This window comes from Salvelinus namaycush, chromosome 8, assembly GCF_016432855.1.
Source record: "Salvelinus namaycush isolate Seneca chromosome 8, SaNama_1.0, whole genome shotgun sequence".
NCBI lineage: Eukaryota > Metazoa > Chordata > Actinopteri > Salmoniformes > Salmonidae > Salvelinus > Salvelinus namaycush.
Window position 1 is genome coordinate 37575725 of NC_052314.1, and position 23748 is coordinate 37599472.

A 23748-nucleotide genomic window follows, 5' to 3' on the forward strand; every position below is an offset into this window, starting at 1 on the left:
TGTAGAGTCCATGCTCCGATGAATTAGGCTGTTCTGAGGGCAAAAGGGGGTGCAACTCAATATTAGGAAAGGTGTTGCTAATGTTTTGTACACTCAGTACAGTACCGTCAGAAAATACTCATACTCCTTGACTTATTCCACATTTTGTTGTGCTACAGACTGAATTCAAAATGTATAAACTATTTTTTCCCCCACACTCATCTACTCACAACACATCATAATGACAAATGGAAAACATGTTTGCAAATGTATAGAAAATTAAAAACAGAAATATCCAGCACTTTGTAGAAGCACCTCTGGCAGCGATTACAGCTGTGAGTGTTTTTGGGTAAGTCTTTAAGAGCTTTGCACACCTGGATTTTATAATATTTTACAGTATCCTTCAAGCTCTGTCAAGTTGATTGTTGATCATTGCTAGACAGCCATTTTCAAGCCGATTTAAGTCAAAACTGTAACTAGGTCTCCCGGGAACATTCACTGTCATCTTGCTAAGCTACTCCAGTGTACATGTGGCCTTGTGTTGTAGGTTATTGTCCTGCTGAAAGGTGAATTCGTCTCCCAGGGTCTGTTTGAAAGCAGACTGAACCAGGTTACCTCTAAGATTTTGCCTGTTCTTATTGCTGTATTCCGTTTCTTTTTATTGTAAGAAACTCCCTAGTCCTTGCCAATGACAAGCATACCCATAACATGGTGCAGCCACCAGCATGTTTGAAAATATGAAGAGTGGTACTCAATGATGTGTTGTGTTGGATTTTCATCAAACATAATGCTTTCTATTCAGGACAAAAAAAGTTGATTTCTTTGCCACATATTTTGCAGTGTTACTTAAGTGTCTTGTGCCAAACACGATGCATGTTTTAGAATATTTGTATTCTGTACAGGCTTCCTTCTTTTCTCTTTGTCATTTAGGTTAGTATTGTGGAGTAACTGCAATGTTATTGATCCATCCTCAGTTCTCCTATCACAGCCATTAAACTAACTGTTTTAAAGTCACCATTGGCCTCATGGTGAAATCCCTGAACAGTTCCCTTCCTCTTCCTCTCTGGCAACTGAGTTAGGAAGGGTGACTATCTTTGTAGAGACCATCCAAAGCCTAATTAATACACCATCCAAAGCCTAATTAATAACTTCACCATGCTCAAAGTGGTATTTAGTCTGCTTCTTTTTTTTTACCCATCTAGGTGCCCTTCTTTTCGAGGCATTGGAAAACCTTCCTGGTCTTTGTGGTTGAATCTGTGCTTGAAATTCACTACTCGATTGAAGGACCTTACAGATAATTGTAGATGTGAGGTACAGAGATGGGGTAGTCATTCAAAAATCATGTTAGCCACACAGAATGAGTGTTTGTTAAGCACATTTTTACTCCTAAACTTATTTATGCTTGCCATAACAAACGGTTTAAGTTGACGCAAGACATTTCAGCTTTAAATTTTTTCATAATTTCAAACATTTTCTACTAACAAAATTTCACTTTGACATTATGGGGTATTGTGTGTACATCAGTGACACAAAATCTAAATTAAATAGCAGGACATTAGCTTTAAAAACAGCTAAATTGTGTCTGTGTGGCCAAGAGGAGGGCCTCTGGAAATTGTCGTCGGAGACAGCGCTGTTGGTCTCTCCCCACAACCACACCCCTGCCTCACCAAGAGAACTTTGCCAATGCTGCTGAAAAGAATCCTAGGGGAAACACTGCTCTCTCTCTCTCTCTCTCGCTCTCTGATCCCACACAGATAGGAAGATCTGACTGCTAAAAGCTCAAAGCTGTTGGGAATTCCTGTGGATTTCTCCTCACTCCCTCTTTCCCATCCCTCCTTCCATCCCTCTCTCTAATCAGTGGGTCCCAGGCAGTCCTGATCCCCGGAACCCTCCTCTGCCCCCCTCCTATAGGGATTACAGGTTGGTCAGGGAGGGTTCTGGTGGGGAGAGGAATGTACTGTCCTCAGGCCCTTCTAACCAGAGTGGCTATAAAAACCAACCCAGAGACTTCAGTTTCTCACAGCTTCCAATTCATCTCATCAACCACCATCAGCCCTCTTTCTCGCTCTCTCCCAGGGAGAGAGAGAGGGAGAGAGAGCGAGAGAGAAAGAAACACACCATAAATTCCTCTCTCAGACCCTGACATTTCCCAAAACACCACGCAGAGGGAACGTTCGCTCAGTGCATCGTTGAGGCATGTGTCGATACCGGTAGGATCGAAAGAAAGGAAGCACTGCTCTTGGATCAGCGTTCTCCCTTTCCAATCTTACCTTAACATTAGAATTATTCCACAATACTGATGATGGATCAGCTCCTAGAGAGATATTATCACCTATGGCTACAAATATTGAGGAGGCTCGTTCTAATGCTTACCCTATAATAATGCACTAAATCAAGATTTGGCACAGCAATGTGCACATTTCACATTAAATATATAGAGACAGTAGCATACAAATAGCTAATTAAAACTAAATTAGCATGAAATTGATTTCAATATCATTCAAATATATAGGTCTATGTAGCCTATACATTTGAAACGTCTTCATATCCTTTGCTTGTAACGCAAAGAAACGGGCAACTTTGTATTTGTAGTCACTTGTCACATTTGTTCTAAAGTTAACGGCGGTCACAGAAAAACAGATAAACATCTGTTCTACAACTGGTCTGAGGCAGTTGTTAAATAACAAGCGTATTCAACAGCAATTTTAGTAACGATGGTTTTGGGAAACAGCTCAGAGATTTAACGATGCTCCTAGGAAGGCTCTAACACGGAACCCAAACCGGCTGCGTGCGTGCGCCATCGTGCGCTATCGTGCATACATTTATTTTGTCCCCCTACACAAAACGCGATCACGAGACGCAGGTTAAAATATCAAAACAAACTCTGAACCAATGACATTAATTTGGGGACAGGTCGAAAAGCATTAAACATGTATGGCAATTTAGCTAGTTAGCTTGTACTTGCTAGCTAATTTGTCCTATTTAGCTAGCTTGCCGTTGCTAGCTAATTTGTCCTGGGATATAAACATTGAGTTGTTATTTTACCTGAACTGCACAAGGTCCTCTACTCCGACAAATTAATCCACACATAAAACGGCCAACCGAATCGTTTCTAGTCATCTCTCCTCCTTCCAGGCTTTTTCATCGTTGAACTTATATGGTGATCGGCATCTAAACTTTCATAGTATTACCACGACTACAGGCAAAACAGTTCGTCTTTCAATCACCCACGTGGGTATAACCAATGAGGAGATGGCACGTGGGTACCTGCTTCTATAAACCAATGAGGAGATGGGAGAGGCAGGACTTTCAGCGCGATCTGCGTCAGAAATAGAAAGGAGTTCTATTTTAGCCCTTGGCAACTCAGACGCTCGTTGGCGCGCGCGCGCAGTGTGGGTGCAATAATTGAATAACATGGATTTCTAAATGTATTTTGCGACGCTCGCACATGTGACGTGTCCGGTCTGGTCAGCATGTAATGCTGAACATAGCCTTAAGATGCTTTTGGGAAACCGGGCACAAATAATTGGGCAAAAGATCAGAATTGGGCTGCCTGTGTAAACGCAGCCTTGGAGGAACAAAGTGGTTTCATCAAAAGCAGTCAGAGGAACAAAGTGGTTTCGGGCCTCATTGACATGACCTTCAAATGTCGAGTCACACTGAGCCACCACAGCACAAAGCGCTGAGACAGCCTTGGGCTTCGGCAAAATGCCCCTTTCCTTCTCCGACCCACTTTGTTCAAGAAGAAAAAACCTGAAAATACTTTTATTTGAGTGTGTTTTAAATCTGGTTGAGACATTAATAAGGATGTTCCGTATTTGTATATATTTTGGTTACACAGCAATGGTAACACTGTCACAACAGTGGCTGCCATTTTATACAGAATGTTATGGAATGCTATAGTCCTTAAACAGCCAGTGGCATTTCTTTTGAAAGAAAAAAACGGTATCAAAAGACATATGCTCTGCGACGCGGTGAGGTTGACTCCTTCCTCTGACTGTAAGCTAGAAGATTCAGAGAGAATGACTGGTATTCTGCCAGGCAGCCCAGTGTTGCAGGCAGCGAGGGAAGAGCATGAAGAGATAAAGCTGTCCGTGTGTCCAAGGAGATTGTTCTGACATCAACGTGACCTTTATAGGAACATCAATAGAGCCGTCATAATAAAAAGCCCCTGACCTCGACTGTCAGCATGTCACACGGAGACAGATCGAGAGACAGATCGAGAGAGAGACAGAGAGAGAGATCGAGATCGAGAGAGATCGAGAGACTAGGGTTGGGTAAACCTTTGTCCTATCATGATTATGTACCCATAAAACATTGTGATATATGCCCCTATTTTTTTCCAAATCTGCTGTAATTTTCCTTTCTGGTGGAGAACAGGTTTGTGTGTGTCCGTATGTCTGTGTGGCGCGTACATGATGGAGCATTGACTGTCTGATAAGGAATGGCCTTTCTTACTGTAGCGAGCTAGGTTATAGGTCTACTTCATGGTCTTGATAGAAGCAGGCTACAGTCCTCAGAACTGGACAATAATTGCTTTATTTGCCTCATAAAATAGAAAAATAAAGAACATTGTTTGTTCTGTCTCTCATAAAGCTGTGACTTTCATTCTTGTTATTTTTGAAAGCCACAACAACTTTAGGACAACATCGTCGTAGGCTAGAATTTTGGGAAATAAGCTACCGTTCATAACTTTAACTTGTCTTACAAGCCCAGTGCAGTCAAAATTATATTTTTTTCCTGTGTTTTGTATCATATTGTACAACAGCTGATGAAACGAACACTGTGAAAGTGTGAAAAAAATGGATCAGTGTTATTTCCTGATAGTTGAAAATACAATCTATGCAGGACCTTTAAAATCAGCCTGTTTGCATGGTTTCGGCTTGCCTGGTGACAACACCAGGCGGTAAATTGGTTAATAGACCAATAACAGAGAGAGTTCCAAATCTCTCTGCAAATACAGCTAGTTTTAAGTCTTCCCCTTCCCAGTCAGACCACTCCCAGACAGTCCTAGCAAAACCCTTGCTTGAGAAATTGTTTTTTGCTAAAAAGCTTTTGGCCATTTTAATGGAAAACTATTACAGTAAGGTAATATTAAACAATGCAGGTGTGCAAAGCTCTTAGACTTACCCAGAAAGACTCACATCTGTAATCGATGACAAAGGTGATTCTAACATATATTGACTCAAGGGGTTGAATACTTATCTAATCAAGATATACAGTACCAGTCAAAAGTTTGGACACACCTACTCATTCAAGGGTTTTTCTTTATTTTTACTATGTTCTAGATTGTGTAATAATAGTGAAGACATCAAAACTATGAAATAACACATATAGAATCATGTAGTAACCAAAAAGGTGTTAAACAAATTAAGCAAATCAAAATAGATTTGATATTTTTCAAAGTAGCCACCCTTTGCCTTGATGACAGCTTTGCACACTCTTGGCGTTCTCTGGGGCCGGCTGCTGTAATAAACTAGGCTTTCACACTCGCTCTCCCCGCTTGTGTGCCCCTCAAAAACACGCCGATTGTGGCCGATTACATTGCAATCCAACGAGGAGACTGCGTGGCAGGCTGACCACCTGTTATGCGAGTTAACTACACATGGCTGATGATATTACTAGTTTAACTAGCTTGTCCTGCGTTGCATATAATCAATGCGGTGCCTGTTAATTTATCATCGAATCACAGCCTACTTCGCCAAACGGCTGATGATTTAACAAAAGCGCATTCGCGTCAGCAGTTTGGGCCGCCTGGTTCGTTGCCAAATGTGTGAAGACCATTTCTTCTTAACAAAGACCGTAATTAATTTGCCAGAATTTTACATAATTATGACATAACATTGAAGGTTGTGCAATGTAACAGCAATATTTAGACTTAGGGTTGCTACCCGTTCTATAAAATACGGAACGGTTCCGTATTTCACTGAAAGAATAAACGTTTTGTTTTCGAAATTATAGTTTCCGGATTTGACCATATTAATGACCTAAGGCTAGTATTTCTGTGTGTTATATTATAATTAAGTCTATGATTTGATAGAGCAGTCTGACTGAGCGGTGGTAGGCAGCAGCAGGCTCGTAAGCATTCATTCAAACAGCACTTTCCTGCGTTTGCCAGCAGCTCTTCGCAATGCTTGAAGCACAGCACTGTTTATGACTTCAAGCCTATCAACTCCCGAGATTAGGCTGGCAATACTATAGTGCCTATAAGAACATCCAATAGACAAAGGTATATGAAATACAAATGGTATAGAGTGAAATAGTCCTTTATTTCCTATAATAACTACAACCTAAAACTTCTTAACTGGGAATATTGAAGACTCATGTTAAAAGGAACCACCAGATTTCATATGTTCTCATGTTTTGAGCAAGGAACTTAAACGTTAGCTTTTTTACATGGCACATATTACACTTTTACTTTCTCCTCCAACACTGTGTTTTTTCATTATTTAAACCAAATTGAACATGTTTCATTATTTATTTGAGACAAAATTGATTTTATTTATGTATTAAGTTAAAATAAAACGTGTTCATTCAATATTGTTGTAATTGTCATTATTACAAATATATATATAAAAATTGGCCGATTAATCGGTATCAGATTTTTTTGGTCCTCCAATAAATCGGTATCGGCGTTGAAAAATTATAAATAGGTCAACCTCTAGTGTAGATTCATAAATTCAAAAACAATTTAATCAATTTTAGAATAAGGCTGTAACCTAACAAAATGTGGAAAAAGTCAAGGGGTCTAAATACTTTCCGAAAGCACTGTTTATAATATTATTGTACATAAAAACAAAAAGGCAAATTCGTCTCTATTGAAAATTCTGGAGCCCAGATAAAAAATTAACGAAAATAGCCTAATTGTCACCCTCAAAATGTATGACAACCACTGGATTAGGTTCCATTTCAAATAACATCATGCATTCCGGCTTGGACATGGTATTTAACAAATAAGTTACTACATCTAACATCTCAGCAGTCTATTAACATTTCGTATTAAAGCATTGTGAATTACTTTATAACGACGTGAATAAGATGACTCAAATGTATTCTATTGTATGACACCGCAATTATTTTTGTTGAAAAGGTTAGGGGAAAACTGTTAGTCTGGAGCATTGTAGGGAGTTATAGCAAATTCTTTTGGTCAGCAAACAGGGTTTGTACGGTCATGAAAATCCTGGAAAAGTCATGGTGTATCATCACCTGCATGTGTGCCATTGCAAATGGGCCAGAGGAGAGCGAGAGAGACATTGCAGCAGATTGCTCATTAAACAATGATAACAGAGCAACTAGACAGCCAATTCAACACGTATCGTGTAGACTGGCTGGTTATCTTGATAGTTAGCCTAACTATTCAGACAATGCACTGTTGACGAACGGGAGTGCTAATAAACCAATGCTAAATACTCTGGTTTTAAACCGCCTCTCAAGCGCTCACTATTAGGAGTCAAAAAAGAAACATGACAATGTTGGAAAGCTGGGATTCACCTCTTTTCAGCATTGGCAATGTCATTCTGACAACATAAAACAAATATTCTTAGAATAGCATAATTGACAAACCCCCCATGCTGTAAATAGATCTTCTCTGAAACATGTATATTTTAGAATTACACAGTTAAAGATAAACATGTCTTAGTTCGAAACGTTGCTTTGAAGTCACATACTTTAGCCATTGGATCCCTGATTCAGGAACTTATTTTATAAAAGACGGAAAATGCATTTGATTGTAATTTTGTAATGTTACAATATTTTATAGGCTATGAAGGGTGGCCAACTATCCTACAGGAGAGCCTTAAAAGGGGCAGTGTTTTGAGACAGGCTTGAACATGCAAAGCCCAATTTTGTTTTTAAGTGGTTCCTTGCATCACACAATTTTCAGTTACCTTTTTGAACCCATGATTTTTTTCTATATTTTTGGAAAATGATTTTTTTCTCTCATAATTGTCCAAAGAACAAGTGGATAAAAAAAATAACATTTCAAGCCGTTCACAAGACTCCAGACCGAGGCCAGAACACATCACACACTGTCTATCTATGACGTCAGCCGAGAGAGTCTTACAAAGCGAGAGCGATAGAATGACCATCAACCTTTTCTCCCTTTCATTCCTCAGCCATTCAGCTTGAGGGGCTCTTACAGTAGGCATTGAAAAGGCAGTTTTTTCCCCCTGTTGTATTGTTGCTGATTCGCCAAGTCTCCTGTCTCTCATTGCTGATGGTGAAAATCAAATGGGTCCTCTATTCAGTAATAGGGCTAATGTCTGCTAACGAAATCCTATTTGGCCATGAGTCATCCATAACATTGGGACAAGAGAGAGGAGGACTGGCAGGGTGTCCATTTGTGAGTTGATAGGGTGAAACACACAACGCACACAGTCAGTTAGACTAGGCAAGCATGCACTTACGCATGGAAACACAGACACGCTGTCCCTTTATTTACCCCTCCCATATGAACACAATAACGTAAATGTAGCCTCCAAATAATTTGCTATAATTATATGAAAACCTGATGACTCAATAGCTGTCTTAATCCCAATGGTCTTTACAATGACAGCTTAGCCCCAGACACAAACTGACACACAGAGACACCCACAGAAGGTATCTTACTCTCCTGCTCATAGGTGGTGGTTTGGTGCAATTCGCTCAGTGTGATTCAGTGAAAGTACATAGGAGTGCTGTGCTGCTATGTCTGGCCTGACATCTGAGCAAGCATCTTCGCCAAGGCTAAATGATTATCCCGAAGATAGATGTGAAGTACAGGTACAAACCACTGACTCAAATGCATTACAGCTATTCATTTATAGCTAAATGGGCAGTATAGTGTATCTCATTGACTTGAACAAAATCTGTATCATGCGTGTATAATTATCAAATCAAGTACCAGGGACGTTGTGCCAGCGGGGATGAAGCTGCCTAAGAAATCCTTACTGGACATAACAATAACAATTAACTGTCTCACAAAGGGCCAAAGCTGTCCTCTCCTTAGCTTTTGGAGGACCAAACTGCACTGGAGAGATAACTAGGGGAGAGATGTAAGGTCCAGAGAGCATCAACAGTCTCAGACTATGGACTGATCAGCCAGCATGGTTAGAAGACAGGGAGGAGCAGTCATAAGGGGAACTATAGAGTTGGGACTGGGGCTAAGGAAATGATGCTGGTAGTGGTACCAGTTATCACTGGTATTACTACCCTTGTGGGGGATCAAAACATTTATTCCCATTTAAAATTATATTTTCCCTAACCCTAAATCTAACCCTAACCTAACACTAAGCCAAAACCCTGAAACTAAACCTAACCCTATAACCCCTGACCCCAATTGTAACCCTAACCCTAAGCCCTAAGCCTAAAATTGCCTTTTTCCTTGTGGGGACCGGCGAAATGTCCCCACTTGTCCGAATTTTCCTCGTTGTACTATCCTTGTGAGGACTTCTGGTACCCACAAGGCTAGTACAACCAAACTACACACATTCACAAAACACACACAGACCACCTACTCTCCAAGATGTTACACATTCAGCTTCTGCTCAGTCACAGCTGGCTGACTGGATATACTACTCCTTGTCTCACACATACCAACACACACATACAGTACATGAAAAACACACACACACACACACACACACACACACACACACACACACACACACACACAGACATATATATACACACATACACACATAGACATATGCACACACACATATACTGTACAACACACATACACATCAAACATGTCAGCCACTTCAAAACACAGCTGGCCAGAGATACTTACACACACAAGCTGTGAACCACATTTTAAATCACAAACATCCTTTCATCCCTCCACCCATCCTCACAGTTTCCATCTAAAACCTAATCTCTACTCTTTCTGTTGTTGTGTTACTGTCTCACTGCGTCCATACTAGTCTCCATCCCTCTTACACAGTGACTGACAGCTGTTGTTACTGCTCTGGCACTGATACCATCACAGAGAAACACAGCCAAATGGAGGTGGCCATACTGCTACACACATACAGAGGTTCTATAGCCGACAGCAAAATGGATGCCACTGCTGCAGAGTTGAATTACACATGACCTACACTATACAAGTGGCTAAGTCCATCTAAAATCCTCTTCAACCACTGGTTGAATTCCATCCAAATCTTACACACCGCACATCTATTGGCGAAGTTTGATCAGGTTGACCACTAAGATTGCCCGCAAATGTGAGTCTAACACTATTAATAAAACTAACAGTGTACTTTTTATATTGTGTCTGTGTAAGAGTGTGTATTAGTTCAGACACTATGGGTCCAGTGAGAGAGACATTGCCAAAGCATTTTAGTTTAGGCAGCGTGGGAGCAGCTGAATTAGTTATGGAGGCAAGAGATTAATAAAACATTACAAAAATAAAATCACACTAACTTCCCTCAGGGCATCCCCTCTCCTTCTTTACCCCATCCCTCCATCCATCCCTCCCTCCCCAACATAGGAAGGAAGGAGAGGAGGAGAGGAGAAGATGTCCACAATCAAATCAACAGGAAATGGAGGACACTCAGTGGAGAGGAGGAGAGGGAGAACATTCTAATTAAAAGAATATGAATTATCAGATGCAATGGGCTGGCAGCCTGGCACAGCCCTCTGGCTAGGGCACATGGATGGAGCAACGGGATAACAGAGCTGCATGCAATATCAGGGTTGGCATTGTTTTGGGAACTAATAGGGGCAAAATGAAATGTCTACATTCTGGTAGAGAGTATAATGAGTGATTTGGCCCCCTACATAATTCTCAGACCCCCTCTGGACTTCCTGATTCAGAGCCAATAGGAGTTCCAGCGGCCAGTGATGTTACACGCAGGACAGTGACTCAATAAAATATTGGCCTGCGATGGCTGCCATCCGGGGACAATTGGACCACAGAATTCTCCCTCTCTCCCCCCATCTCTCCCTTCCTCTTCTACTCTCACGCTATCGCTCTCTCTCAGTCTATCTTGACGCATTCTGACTGTTTTCCTCTCTCTCTTCATCCCATCCTCCATCTCTCCTCCTCTGTTTACCTGTCTTTTCCTGACAGACACCATATATGTCTCGTTGTCCCTCTCCCTCCTACAGCTATTTCTCTCTCTCTCCTTCGCTTTCTTTTTCAAATCTATTTTTCCTTCTGCAAGGAGACATTATAATCATCAGAAGTTTCTGCAGTGTGAATATGTGTGTGGGTGTGCCTGTGTGTCAGAGAGTAGAGACAGAGAGGCCTCCTAATCCAGTGTCACATGCTCAGGAAGGCTCTAATCTGTGACCTGAGTTTGCCCGCTACGCTCGCTAACGCACACTCGTAGATACACAGACAGACGGACAGTGATACACAAACAGATGAAGAGATAAACCCAATCAACGATAGAGACAAATGGACAGTGGAATAACAAAATGTGTAATAAGGGTTATGAATATTTTATGACGGCACTGTATCTCTGCTAGTTGGCACAGTAGCAGCTGTAACATTAGCAGAGTTAGCTAGTTAGCTAGTGTCGTGACGTGACTATCGTTAATGTGATGACTGCTATTCATCGTATAATTACCTACTACGTTGAATTACTACTCAATTAAATTGATCATGTAACAATTAACTCATTAGGAATTTGGGGCACCACGGGAAACGTTTGTTTAATGAGTTACCGTCTCCCGAATTAACTCAAGAATACATATACACAAGGAACAGCAAGGTAACCTGTCTAAATGACTATCTGTAGCAATGAAATTATTTGAAAGGCTGGTCATGGCTAACATCAACACACTCATCCCAAACACCCTGGACCCACTCCAATTCGCATACCGTCTCAACAGATGACACTCTCTCTATTGCACTCCACACTGCCCTCTCCCACCTGGATAAGAGGAACACCTTTGTGAGAATGCTGTTCATTGACTACAGCTCAGCTTTTAACACCCTAGTTCCCTCCCAGCTCAGGACCCTGGGACTAAACACCTCCCTATGCAACTGGATCCTGGACTTCCTGACTGTCCACCCCCAGTTGGTGAGGGTAGGCAAAAACAAATCCGCCATGCTGACCCTCAACACGGTGGCCCCTCAGGGCTGCGTGCTTAGTCCCTCCTGTACTCCCTGTTCACCCACGACTGCGTGGCTGCGCACAAATACAAAACCATCATTAAGTTTGAGGATGATCACCGACAATGATGAGCCAGCCTATAGGGAGGAGGTCAGTGACCTGGCAGTGTAGTGCCAGGACAACAACCTCTCCCTCAACAAGACAAAGTAGCTGATCATGGACTACAGGAAACGGAGGGCCGAGCATGCCCACATCCACATCGAAGGGGCTGTAGTGGAGCGGGTGTCCACATCACTAAGGAATTAACATGGTCTACACACACCAACAATCATAGAAGGCACGACAACACCTCTTCCCCCTCAGGAGGCTGAAAAGATTTGGCATGGGCCCTCAGATCCTCAAAAAAGTTCTACAGCTGCACCATTGAGAGAATCTTGATTGGCTGCATCACTTCTTGGTATGATAACTGCTTAGCATCTGACCGCAAGGCGCAGCAGAGGGTGGTGCGGACGGCCCAGTACATCAATGGGGCCAAGCTCCCTGCCATCCAGGATCTCTATACCAGGCATGTCAGAGGAAGGCCCGAAAATGTGTCAAAGACCCCATACACCCAAGCCATAGACTGTTCACTCTGCTACCGCACAGCAAGCCGTACCGGGACCAAAAGGCTCCTGAACAGCGTCTACCCCCATACCAGAAGTCTGTGGAGTAGTTAATCAAATGGCTACCCGGACTATTTGCATTGACCGTTTTTTGCACTGACGCTCTTGCGCTGACTCTATGCACTCTCACTGAACTTGACCCTAACACTCACACATACTTACACTCCAACACACACACATGCATAATGATGCCACACACACACTTTCATACTCTTCACATATGCTGCTGCTACTCTGCTTATTATCTATCCTGATTGCCTAGTCACTTTTACCCCTACCTACATATCACCTGAACTACCTCGTACCCCTGCACATTGACTTGGTACCGGTACTCCCCGTTTATAGCCTCGTTATTGGTATTTATTGCTACTATTTAATATTTTTATTTGCTAATATTCTTACTTCTTAACTCTGCATTGTTAGGAAAGGCCTCGTAAGTAAACATTTCATGGTTGTAGCAATGGTGAGGTGGTATGTCTCAGGCTGGACACAACGCAGTCAGGATCTCTAGTCCCACCGAATGTTGCTAACATGGTTCCCCTTATCCAACTGTCAGTGGAGAAACCAGATTGAGTGTTCACAGATAAAATACTGAAGTTCTTCCGACTGGTGTCATGACTGTCCTGTGAGGATCCAAATAGGTCAGATCAGCTTTGCAATAAGTAACTTCAACCAGACCCCCTCGAGAAAGGAACTAGTGGGGGTCGACAGCTCACGCCCTGCTGTAAATCAAGGAGAGAACATTCAACTCTCTCCCTCTCCAAATTCACCGGAGGAATGTGCCTTTGTTTCAAAGATTTTCCCGCCGAAACTCTAACACGTTCTAAAGCAAATACTAGAACAATATTTCTAACATAGAACGTGGGGAATGGTCAGAGGCGACCTAAAAGAATACTGATGTCGGTTTGGTTGTAATTTTGTGATGTCATTTAAAATGTTATAAAGGAAATACTGTAACTTGAAAAGTATACCCACTACATGTACAAAGTCTCCATCCTCCACGTTGTGCATGACATATGAAAAATGATGACAGTGTTTTTGTTAAGAGGGAGGTGATTTTAGAAACTATAAAGGGAAATTATTTCTATAACTGTGCACAGTAAGTAGTCACCGCCCCCTTGAGTGAGGTCAGAGAACGTGTCACAAACGCCTCACAAATCCTCAACTGGCAGATTCATTAAATAGTACCCACAAAACACCAGTCTCAACGTCAACATTGAAGAGGCTGCAGAGTTCCTCTGTCCAATGTCTGTTCTTTTGCCCATCTTAATCTTTACTTTTTATTTGCCAGTCTGAGGTATGGCTTTTTCTTCGCAACTCTGCCTAGAAGGCTAGCATCCCGGAGTCGCCTCTTCACTGTTGACGTTGAGAATGGTGTTTTGCAGGTACTATTTAATGAAGCTGCCAGTTGAGGATTTGTGAGGCATCTGTTTCTCAAACTAGACACTAATGTACTTGTCCTCTTGCTCAGTTGTGCACTGGGGCCTCCCACTCCTCTTTCTATTCTGGTTAGAGCCAGTTTGCGATGTTCTGTGAAGGGAGTGGTATACAGCATTGTGCGAGAGCTTCAGTTTCTTTGCAATTTCTAGCATGGAATAGCCTTCATTTCTCAGAACAAGAATAGACTGACAAGTTTCAGAAGAAAGTTATTTGTTTCTGGCCATTTTGAGCCTGTAATCGAACCCACAAATGCTGATGCTCCAGATACTCAACTAGTCTAAAGGCCAGTTTTATTGCTTCTTTAAATCAGGACAAACAGTTTTGAGCTGTGCTAACATAATTGCAAAAAGGTTTTCTAATGATCAATTAGCCTTTTAAAATGATAAACTTGGATTATCTAACACAATGTGCCATTGGAACACAGGATGTGATGGCTGCTGATAATGGGCCTCTGTACACCTATGTAGATATTCCATAACAAATCTGAAGTTTCCAGCGACACAAGTCATTTACAACATTAACAATGTATACACTGTATTTCTGATCAATTTGATGTCATTGTAATGGACAAAAAATTTGCTTTTCTTTCAAAGACAAGGACATTTCTAAGTGACCCCAATCTTTTGAACGGTAGTGTAATTAAACCAATTTGTGTAGTACTGAATCATAAGTAAGGCTCAGGTTTTTGCAGAGGCAGGAGGTTACGACAGTTCAGAATGATGATATGATACGAGGTTATGATTAATAAGTTGACTGTTTATGGAGGTGATAGGTAAATACCTTTAGAGTTTAGTTCAGGTGATGATAACTCTTTAAAGAACTGCTCTCGAAGTCCCCTAAATCCTAGTGAGTTAATTGTTACATGATTAATTTAAATCGGGTAACAATTAAACATAGTTAGTTGATTAGATAAATAACAGTCATCAGATTAATGAAAGTAAAGTCGCAACACTGGCATGGAAGTGGCTAGAGTCTTGTAAGGTGTAAGGATAATTACAAGTCTGAAACTAGGGTATTTGGTGCAGTGAGAGAGACAGGTGGACAGAGAAACAGAGACAGATGGACAGAGATACAGAGAGACGGTGATACATTACAGCAATAAAAAGGGAAACAGACAAATAGCTAAAAATACAGAAAGAGAATCTGGTAGGCATACAATTATACAGACTAACAAGTCATACTGCGTGCATGTGTGTGTGTCTTAGGGAGAGAGATGAGGTGGATGTTAATGTGTGTGTGAGAGGTATACTAGCAGGGGCCAGAGGTGTGAGGGCATAAAAACACAAAACAAATGAAGGACAATTAATCCAGATGACAGTCCCCTTCCTCTGCCTAGTTCATGTCCCTACTGCTTTGCCTTTGTTGTGGGGAAGTTCATTTTGAGTCCTTTGGGTCTCTGTCAGAATCATTGTCCCTCACAGCAACAAAGACACTATTCTTCCCTAAAATGAGCTTTTCCTCTTCTGTGGCCTGTTTCTTCATTCTGACACACACAATTTCACACCTCAGTGGCTCCACACACAAACGGGTCACCTGTTGAGAATACCACCAGATGTCACTGCCCCCCCCCCATTCTTCCCCTCACCTCTCTGTCCCTTGTTTCCAATCTCCCCTGGTCCACTCCACAGTCGACAGCCACATCTCCAGTCCCTACACATGTTCTAAAACCATCTGCTGCCAGCGCAGAGCAGTGACTCTCCTTTCCCAATGAAGGCATTTCCTTCTGAGCTGCTAGAAGCCCCGAACATTATGCACTACTGCTTCCTGTCTAGCTCTGCCTCTGCAGCTCAACAGACCAGGACAGTAACACAGGGGTATAACACATCTCTTGCAACACTATACTAATAAAATAAAATAAAAACAAGGGAAGATTAAAGGACTACTATTGGTGTGTGATAATATGTTATCTAGTGTGCAGGGTTGGTGTTGTAGGCTGAGGTTGGCACCAACCGGCTAGGGAGGGAGAACCCTGCGAACCATGGTAACACCCACATGGGCGAGGTCATGTAGTGTAATGCTAGGGTGGGACCTAGCACAGACCTAAAACTAGTCACAGGAAATAAAGAGCAAGAACATAACTATTTAAAAAACTCATATTTAAAGTGGCCGTCCTAGGCCCTTGTCTTGTCCTGCTGCCAACCGTGGTGATAGCCCTAGCTGGAGACCATTTGGAACCACCCGGGCCTCCCCGTTGTAGTCACAGCTTCAACTATATTAAAACCTTTGAGCCAATACTACATAGCATTAGGCGGTTACCCAGGGCTAACGCGCCCAAGAATGGGCCTCCCTCTGGGGTGTTATTCAATGTCCTTAGGGCGTCTCAAGTTCCGTTTAGTCCCTGCCTATCAACCTTAACAGGACTCAATCATACCATAATAAGCACCCAATGATGATTGTGTGATAAGTCTTGTTTCTCCACAACAATACCAGGAACCTACAGTACATCCATATATTCCAATGCGTCCGACACCTGTCCTCGAGTACCTCCAACCAGTTTCACTTATTTTGATCTATTCCAGTACTAGCACACCTGATTCAACATGTTCAACTGATCACTAAGCTCTGGGGTTAGTATCAGGTGTGCTGCTAGTCCTGGAACAGATTACATGTGAGACTGGCTGGGGTCTGAGGGTATTCGAGGAGAGGTCCGGGGATCACTTCGCATTCCAGATTAGGACAATAGCTTCACATCTATCCTTGACAGCTAAGCCGGGTGTTTACTCTGTAGAGATACAACTCTCTATGGTTTCCGGTATAGTACCATTACCATTCTCGGTCCTCCTGGCAGTGGGACTTTAAACAGCACTGCTAACAGGGATTAACGTCCGCTTTACACCTGACAGTTAGTAATCCAGTGTCACACAGCCACGCTAAGACAGCGCTAGCCATGCTAATGGAGGGCTATTTAAAGACACATGGCACACCGTGACTGTCTTTTCCCTCCCCATGCAACCTCCAACCCCAACCCCTACCTGACGTTACCTAACACCTCGCCCGTGACACGTGCAGGGAAGCCTCTGCCAGACCAGATCTCTAGCTAGCTAGCAAAGCATAATCCCCTCTCTGCCAAATAGAAAGACAGATAGATAGATGGCATGGACTCCAATACAATACATGTAATAATAGCCAACGTTTTGACAGCAAGCCTCCTCATCTGGGTTTCAGGTGGATGGCATGCACACAGCAGAGAAGAGGAAGGAAGGAAGGAAGGGAGGGAGGGATGGATGGATGGATGGATCACAAAGTCACTGGGGGCTGTAGGGCATGTCTTATAACCTATAGCTTTTTGTATTGATTCAACATTCATCAGTCACCGCCAATGGACTGGGGAAGTGAAGAGCTTTGACTGGGGTGAACTGGAACAATGTCATTCAGAAAGCGTCACATCATGTGACCTGTACAGAGGTCACGATCCGGGACCAAGAGTAACACCATTATGATACACTGATTAAGACAGAGCACATGATGTACAGGATTTCTCTCACAAAAAAAACTGTTGGTCTGTCAATAGATATCTACAGGCTTGGTTTAAATCATTACATTGAAAACAACGTCAGAACCCAGTAAGAACGCCAGGCCAAATTGATAATTGATTGTGTTGTGTGAATGTCACTATCAGATAATCAGGGGTTCTATCCATGTATAAAAATCATGGGGGTTTTCTGCTTGCCTTTCTGGATGGGTTTTTCATGGGACTCAATACTGCCTTATGATACAATTCTGTCACTGCACCCAAATGTCCTCTAATGTGGCTGGACTCTGGAGCAGAAGCCATAGAAGTGACTAGAACAGGAAAAGTTCCTTAGGCCACAGAACCATGACTTGAATGGAGATAACTGTTCAAGCAATTGTATTTCTATGGCACAAGCCAAGCCAACAACCTGTGACCACCAACGGGCACGCCAGGGAATGGGGTTGACAGACAGACAGGCTGGATCACTCGTCTAAACACACAGAGACAGGCAGAGCCAGCCGATGGTTAACAACACGTTTCTACTGTAATGTAGGGGGAACGCCAAGGTGCTGATGGTGAGGCTTAGAATGAAAAATAGAACAGCATTAATTGGATTCAGTTGCAATTTGAGTTTTTTTCCTTTTCATTATTAAGGTAACATGTCTTGCTAGAACACACAGATCTGATGGCGAGATGGAGGACAGACGGCCTGGTCTGGGTGTTCATATTACCAACACTGTGCTAACTAGGCTTGAATGACGCCATTGCTAACGCAACAGCAATTCATTGCACTTAACGTCCTGGTAGTCTGACATGCTATAAACCTAAAACTAGCATGCTTAAATATACTGAGCAAAAATATAAATGCAACATGTAAAGTGTTGACCCATGTTTCATGAGCTAAAGTGAAAGATCTCAGAAATGTTCCATACGCACAAAAAGCTTATTTCTCTCAAATTTTGGGAACAGATTTGTTTACATCCCTGTTAGTGAGCATTTCTCCTTTGCCAAGATAATCCATCCACCTGACAGGTGTGGCATATCAAGAAGCTGATTAAACAGCATGATCATTACACAGGTGCACTTTGTGTTGGGGACATTAGAAATGCCACTCTAAAATGTTCAGTTCTGTCACACAACACAAAGTTTTGAGGGAGTGTGCAACTGGCATGCTGACTGCAGGAATGTCCACCATAGCTGTTGCCAGATAATTTGATGTTAATTTCTCTACCAACGTCGTTTTACAGAATTTGGCAGTACGTCCAACTGGCCTCACAACCGCAGACCATGTGTAACCACGCCAGCCCAGGACCTCTACATCCGGCTTTTTCACCTGTGGGAATGTCTGAGAACAGCCACCCAGACAGCTGATGAAACTGAATAGTATTTCTGTCTGTAATAAAGCCTTTTTGTGGGGAAAAACTCACTCTGATTGGCTGGGCCTGGCTCCCCAGTGGGTGGACCTGGCTCCCAACTGGGTGGGCCTATGCCCTCCCAGGCCCACCCATGGCTGCGCCCCTGCCCAGTCATGTGCAATCCATAGATTAGAGCCTCATTTATTTCAATTGACTGATTTCCTTATATGAACAGTAACTCAGTAAAATCGTTGAAATTCTTGCACGTTGCGTTTATATTTTTGTTCAGTGTACGTCCAGATTAATAGTAATATTGCCACAACAGTGATGCTTTCGGAAGATAAATCACAGCATAAATAGATTATAGATCTGTATTGCTTTTCTGTACATCGTAGATTATGGAGATGAGATTCAAAATGGAGCAGGCAGATGAAACGTATTAAATGAATCATGTCGTTTACAGAATGCAGAAATAAAAGGATCTCCATCATTGCAGACAGATGATGTCATCAACACATAAAGGGCCAAACATGACCCAGAATGTCATGCGTGTTTCCCGAACAGCGTTGACCGTGAACAGATCAATCTATCCATAGGGTGCAAACGCAGCTACCTCCTGTTGAAAAATGGCCTCGCAACGCAATCAGGCTATTGGCCGCGCAGATAGAGGCTACAGCAGAACACACCGTGTGTACCCTGTGTGTGTGTGTGTACCGCTCCATACAAAGAGAATTTATACAAGCTAGCCAGCTGGGCACATAAGCCCTTCTGCACAATAAATCCCAATAATCCTTTACGGGAAGGGAAGACGGTGAGAGAGAAAAACACACAGTGTTCAATTAGCTCGGCCATTCTGTTGGCATGGTAGAGAGAGACGTTCTCTACAGTGGCTGTGCCCTTCCCACCAAATGACATGTAAGATCTCTGGAATGCATGCACTCAAAATAGGAGCGCAGCTTATGACATTTGAAGATGCCAAACACACACACACGAGGAGACGGATAAATAAATAGAGAATAAATTCGAGTGTCTCTTACCTTCCATCATGATTGCAGATTTGCATTCCTCTATCTCCAAGGAGCCTGGAAAGAAAGCAGGAAGGAGAGAGAAGCCCCTGGTTACCAGATGACACAGATAGAATAGAGAACAGAACCTAACACAGGGCTAACCTAGCACTACAGCTAACACACAGCCTCCAACACTGCCACACGCTGTCTGTCTACTGGCCCAGGGTCCATGCACCGCGACTGGGCAGAGAGGGGAGCTGGCTGGGCTCAGTGCCGATCAGAAGCCCGAGAGAGGCTGTGGCTTAGGCCATGGATGCTGCTTCCACTGCTACAGCGCCTCTAACTTACACAATCAGCCAAGGATGCTGAGAGGAGGAGAAAAAAAAACTATTGGGAAAAAAAGAGAAAGAGAGGGGGTAGAGAGGGAGGGTGGCAGAGCGAGAGAGAAAGAGAGAAAGAGGGAGGCTTGCTGAGGTCACAGCTGCTCTCAGCCAATCCTTGAGGTTCTCTGCAGAGTCACATGCATTGGGCTTGCATCCCCTGATAGCCTGGCCCTAGAGAAAGACAAACTAGTAGCCTCCCTCCATCACACACTCATTTATACGCACACACATTCGCACACACCCACACAGAACACGCACGCGCACACACACGAACGAACATAAATAACGCACACACACCCCTCCCCTGCCTACCTTGTGTGTATGTACACTCTGCCGAGTGATGAATGAGATTAATTATTTGCTCGTCGCCAGAATAACGAGCAGGTTAAAGTGAACTGACAGCCCATTTTGAGGACACACTCACAGACACACACCCTGATCCTGGTTATAGAATAAATGTATTTGCCCTCCTAATGGGTATACTCCTTTTCTGTAGGTTGAAAAAAGTATATTTTCACAGCACTCTGCCTTCTCACTGTCTGCCTGCTACTCCCTCCCTTTTCTATATCACTGTTTTTGCTCTGCCTGCTGGCTCAGTATGCCTGCTCTCTCTCTCCACCTCCCACCATCCCTCTCTCTCTCTCTCTCTCTCTCTCTCTCTATGCCCCTCCCTCTCTCTCTCCCTCTCCGCTGCCAGTGCCATTGGGGATAACGATCAATCATTGTGACGTCAGGGAGACCGACGCCGTGTACAGCTGCCTCTAGACCCAGCCCAACCGAGGGAGGAGCTACGGTCTTCTATCGTTTATGCTGCTACTGCTACTCTCAGCCTGGATGGACCCAGATTGAGGAGAGGAGGAGGGAGGTGTGTGTGTGTGTACTGCTACTCTCAGCCTGCTGCCAGCGAGAGGGGATGAGGGAGAGATGGAGGAGAGAACGAGGGAGGGAGGTGTGGATGTGCGTGTGCATGGAGGCTGGTGATTACTTTTAAAATGTGGGGGTGGATGGAGCCAGAGGCTAAGGGATGACCACTAACGGAGTAAAGACAAAGAGTGAAAGAGAGAAAAAGGGGGAGAACAAGAGAACTGGGAGAGAAAGAGAGAGATTGGGGGTGAAATAGAGAGAGAAGAGGATGTTTATGTTTCTGGCTATGGAGCAGAGACTGAATAGAGAGAGACATGAGCTGCTGAAGCCTCCATAACAGCAACAGCAGCCACAATAATAGTGACAGAGCTACTCTTGTAATAAAAAATGATATTACTCAACAAATGACTAAATCACTTGCAGATGCAATTCAGATTTAAAGAAAGATGTAAGTTAGGCTTCTTACACAGGAAGACAGATGAGACACATGCTGTCCTGCCTGTTTATGAGTCCGCCTGTCACACTTTAAATTGAGCCAGCCCTGTGTCTCTTCGTGTTCAATGCATTATCCAGGTCATGCTCAAGCCCATGTGAAATGCTCTCCCTCTCCCGCTTCTTCTCTCCTCTTTTTTTCTCCCTCGCTCTTCATTCCCTCTCGCCCCCTCTCTCCCCTCATTAAGCCATGGCATGCTCTCTCCCTCTCCACCCTCCCTCTCTCTGTATACTTAACACCCAGCAGATGCTTCCTGAGAGAAGTCCCCTCGCTGCCCGCAGCTTTATCTCTTCTCCCCCCTCTCCCTCCATTCCTCAGGCTACCCCCTAGCTCTGCCAGACGAGGTGGCTACTCTCCTCCACTGTCCCCCAGAGGAGATTTAGCCACCAGCCGGTGAGCAGTGACAAAAAGAGGGAAGGCGGGAGGGGACTTGCTAAATAAAGCCTAAAGTACTACGCTGGGTGATGGTGGCATTGAGAGAAGAGACACTGGTGTTAACTAAGAGAAGACTAGACACTTACAACCAGCAGGCTACACTGACTCAGTCATGGCTGTACAGCAAGGGGCTGGGAAACTGCCACCTTAATCACCAGAGACTGCTACAGCATGAGAGGGGCAAGGAGGCCACAAGACAGAGAAACACAGGGAATCAGGTGGGCACACAAGACAACCGATTGAGAGAGGGAAGGAGAGATGAGGAAAAAATGAGAAAAATGAGGAGGAGATGATGAGGGTAAACAATAGAGGATACGAAAGAAGAGCTGATGAGGGAATGAGGAAAAAGAGATGAGAGGAGCTGGCAGGAGAGAACAGGAAAGCAGTGCCTTAGATCCACTAATTTGAAGGCCATGTAGTGTATTTGGCTATTTCAGCCACACCCGTTCCTGACAGGTGTATAGAATCAAGCACACAGCCATGCAATCTCTATAGACAAACATTGGCAGCAGAATGACCCATACTGAAGAGCTCAGTGACTTTCAATATGGCACTGTCATATTGACACTTCTCCAACAAGTCAGTTAGTCAAATTTCTGCCATGCAAGAGCTGCCCCGGTCAACTGTAAGTGCTGTTATTGCGAAATAGAAATGTCTAGGAGCAACAACGGCTCAGCCGCGAAGTGGTAGGCCACACAAGCTCACAGAACGAAACTGCCGAGTGCTGAAGCGTGTAAAAATCACCTGTCCTCGGTTGCAACACTCACTACCGAGTTCCAAACTGCCTTTGGAAGCAACGTCAGCACAAGAACTGTTCATCGGGAGCTTCATTAAATGGGTTTCCATGGCCGAGAAGCAACACGCAAGCCTAAGATCACCATGCGCAATGCCAAGCATACGCAGGAGTGGTGTAAAGCTCGCCGCCATTGGACTCTGGGACAGTGAAAACGCGTTCTCTGGAGTGATGAACCATGCTTTTCACCATCTGGCAGTCCGACGGACGAATCTGGGTTTGGCGGATGCCAGGAGAACGCTACCTGCCCGAATGCATAGTGCCAACTGTAAAGTACGGTGGAGGAGGAATAATGGTCTTGGGTGGTTTTTCATGGTTCGGGCTAGGCCCCTTAGTTCCAGTGAAGAGAAATCTTAACGCTACTGCACACAATGACATTCTAGACGATTCTGTGCTTCCAACTTTGTGGCAACAGTTTTGGGAAGCACCTTTCCTGTTTCAGCATGGCCCGTTAGTAAGCATTTCACTGTTAGTCTACACCTGTTGTTTACGAAAAATGTGGCAAGTAAAATGTGATTATGATTTTAAATTGCGGGGTCTGAGGGGCTTTGCCCGTTTTAGTTACTGTATTTCTATGGCTGGAAAACTAGAGTACAGCTCAGGGCTCTGGAAATAGTAGGTCACTGTCACAATAACAGCCTACTGCAAGCATGCTTACTGGCCAGGGTATGCCGGCTTTTGTTCCAGCTCAGCTCTAACACACATGATTCAACCAATTGTGATCTAAATTGAAGATTGTGATGAAGTTATTAGCTGAAGCAGGAGTGTTAGACCTGGGCTGAAACAAAAAAAACATGCACTTGCTATTGCTCTCCTGGACTGGAGTCTGGGACCCCTGCATC

At 43.5% G+C, this 23748-nt stretch overlaps 1 protein-coding gene across 1 annotated transcript in view; it reads right to left on the bottom strand.

The window, feature by feature from the left end:
• LOC120052115 (SH3-containing GRB2-like protein 3-interacting protein 1) overlaps nt 1-20008 on the bottom strand; it is a 79409-nt gene extending 59401 nt beyond the window's left edge. Inside the window, exon 1 of the mRNA XM_038998963.1 lies at nt 19969-20008. Coding sequence (XP_038854891.1) covers nt 19969-19978 — 10 coding nt within the window. The 5' untranslated portion in view covers nt 19979-20008. The remainder of the gene's footprint in view (nt 1-19968) is intronic.
• Between the last annotated feature and the right edge of the window lie 3740 nt (nt 20009-23748).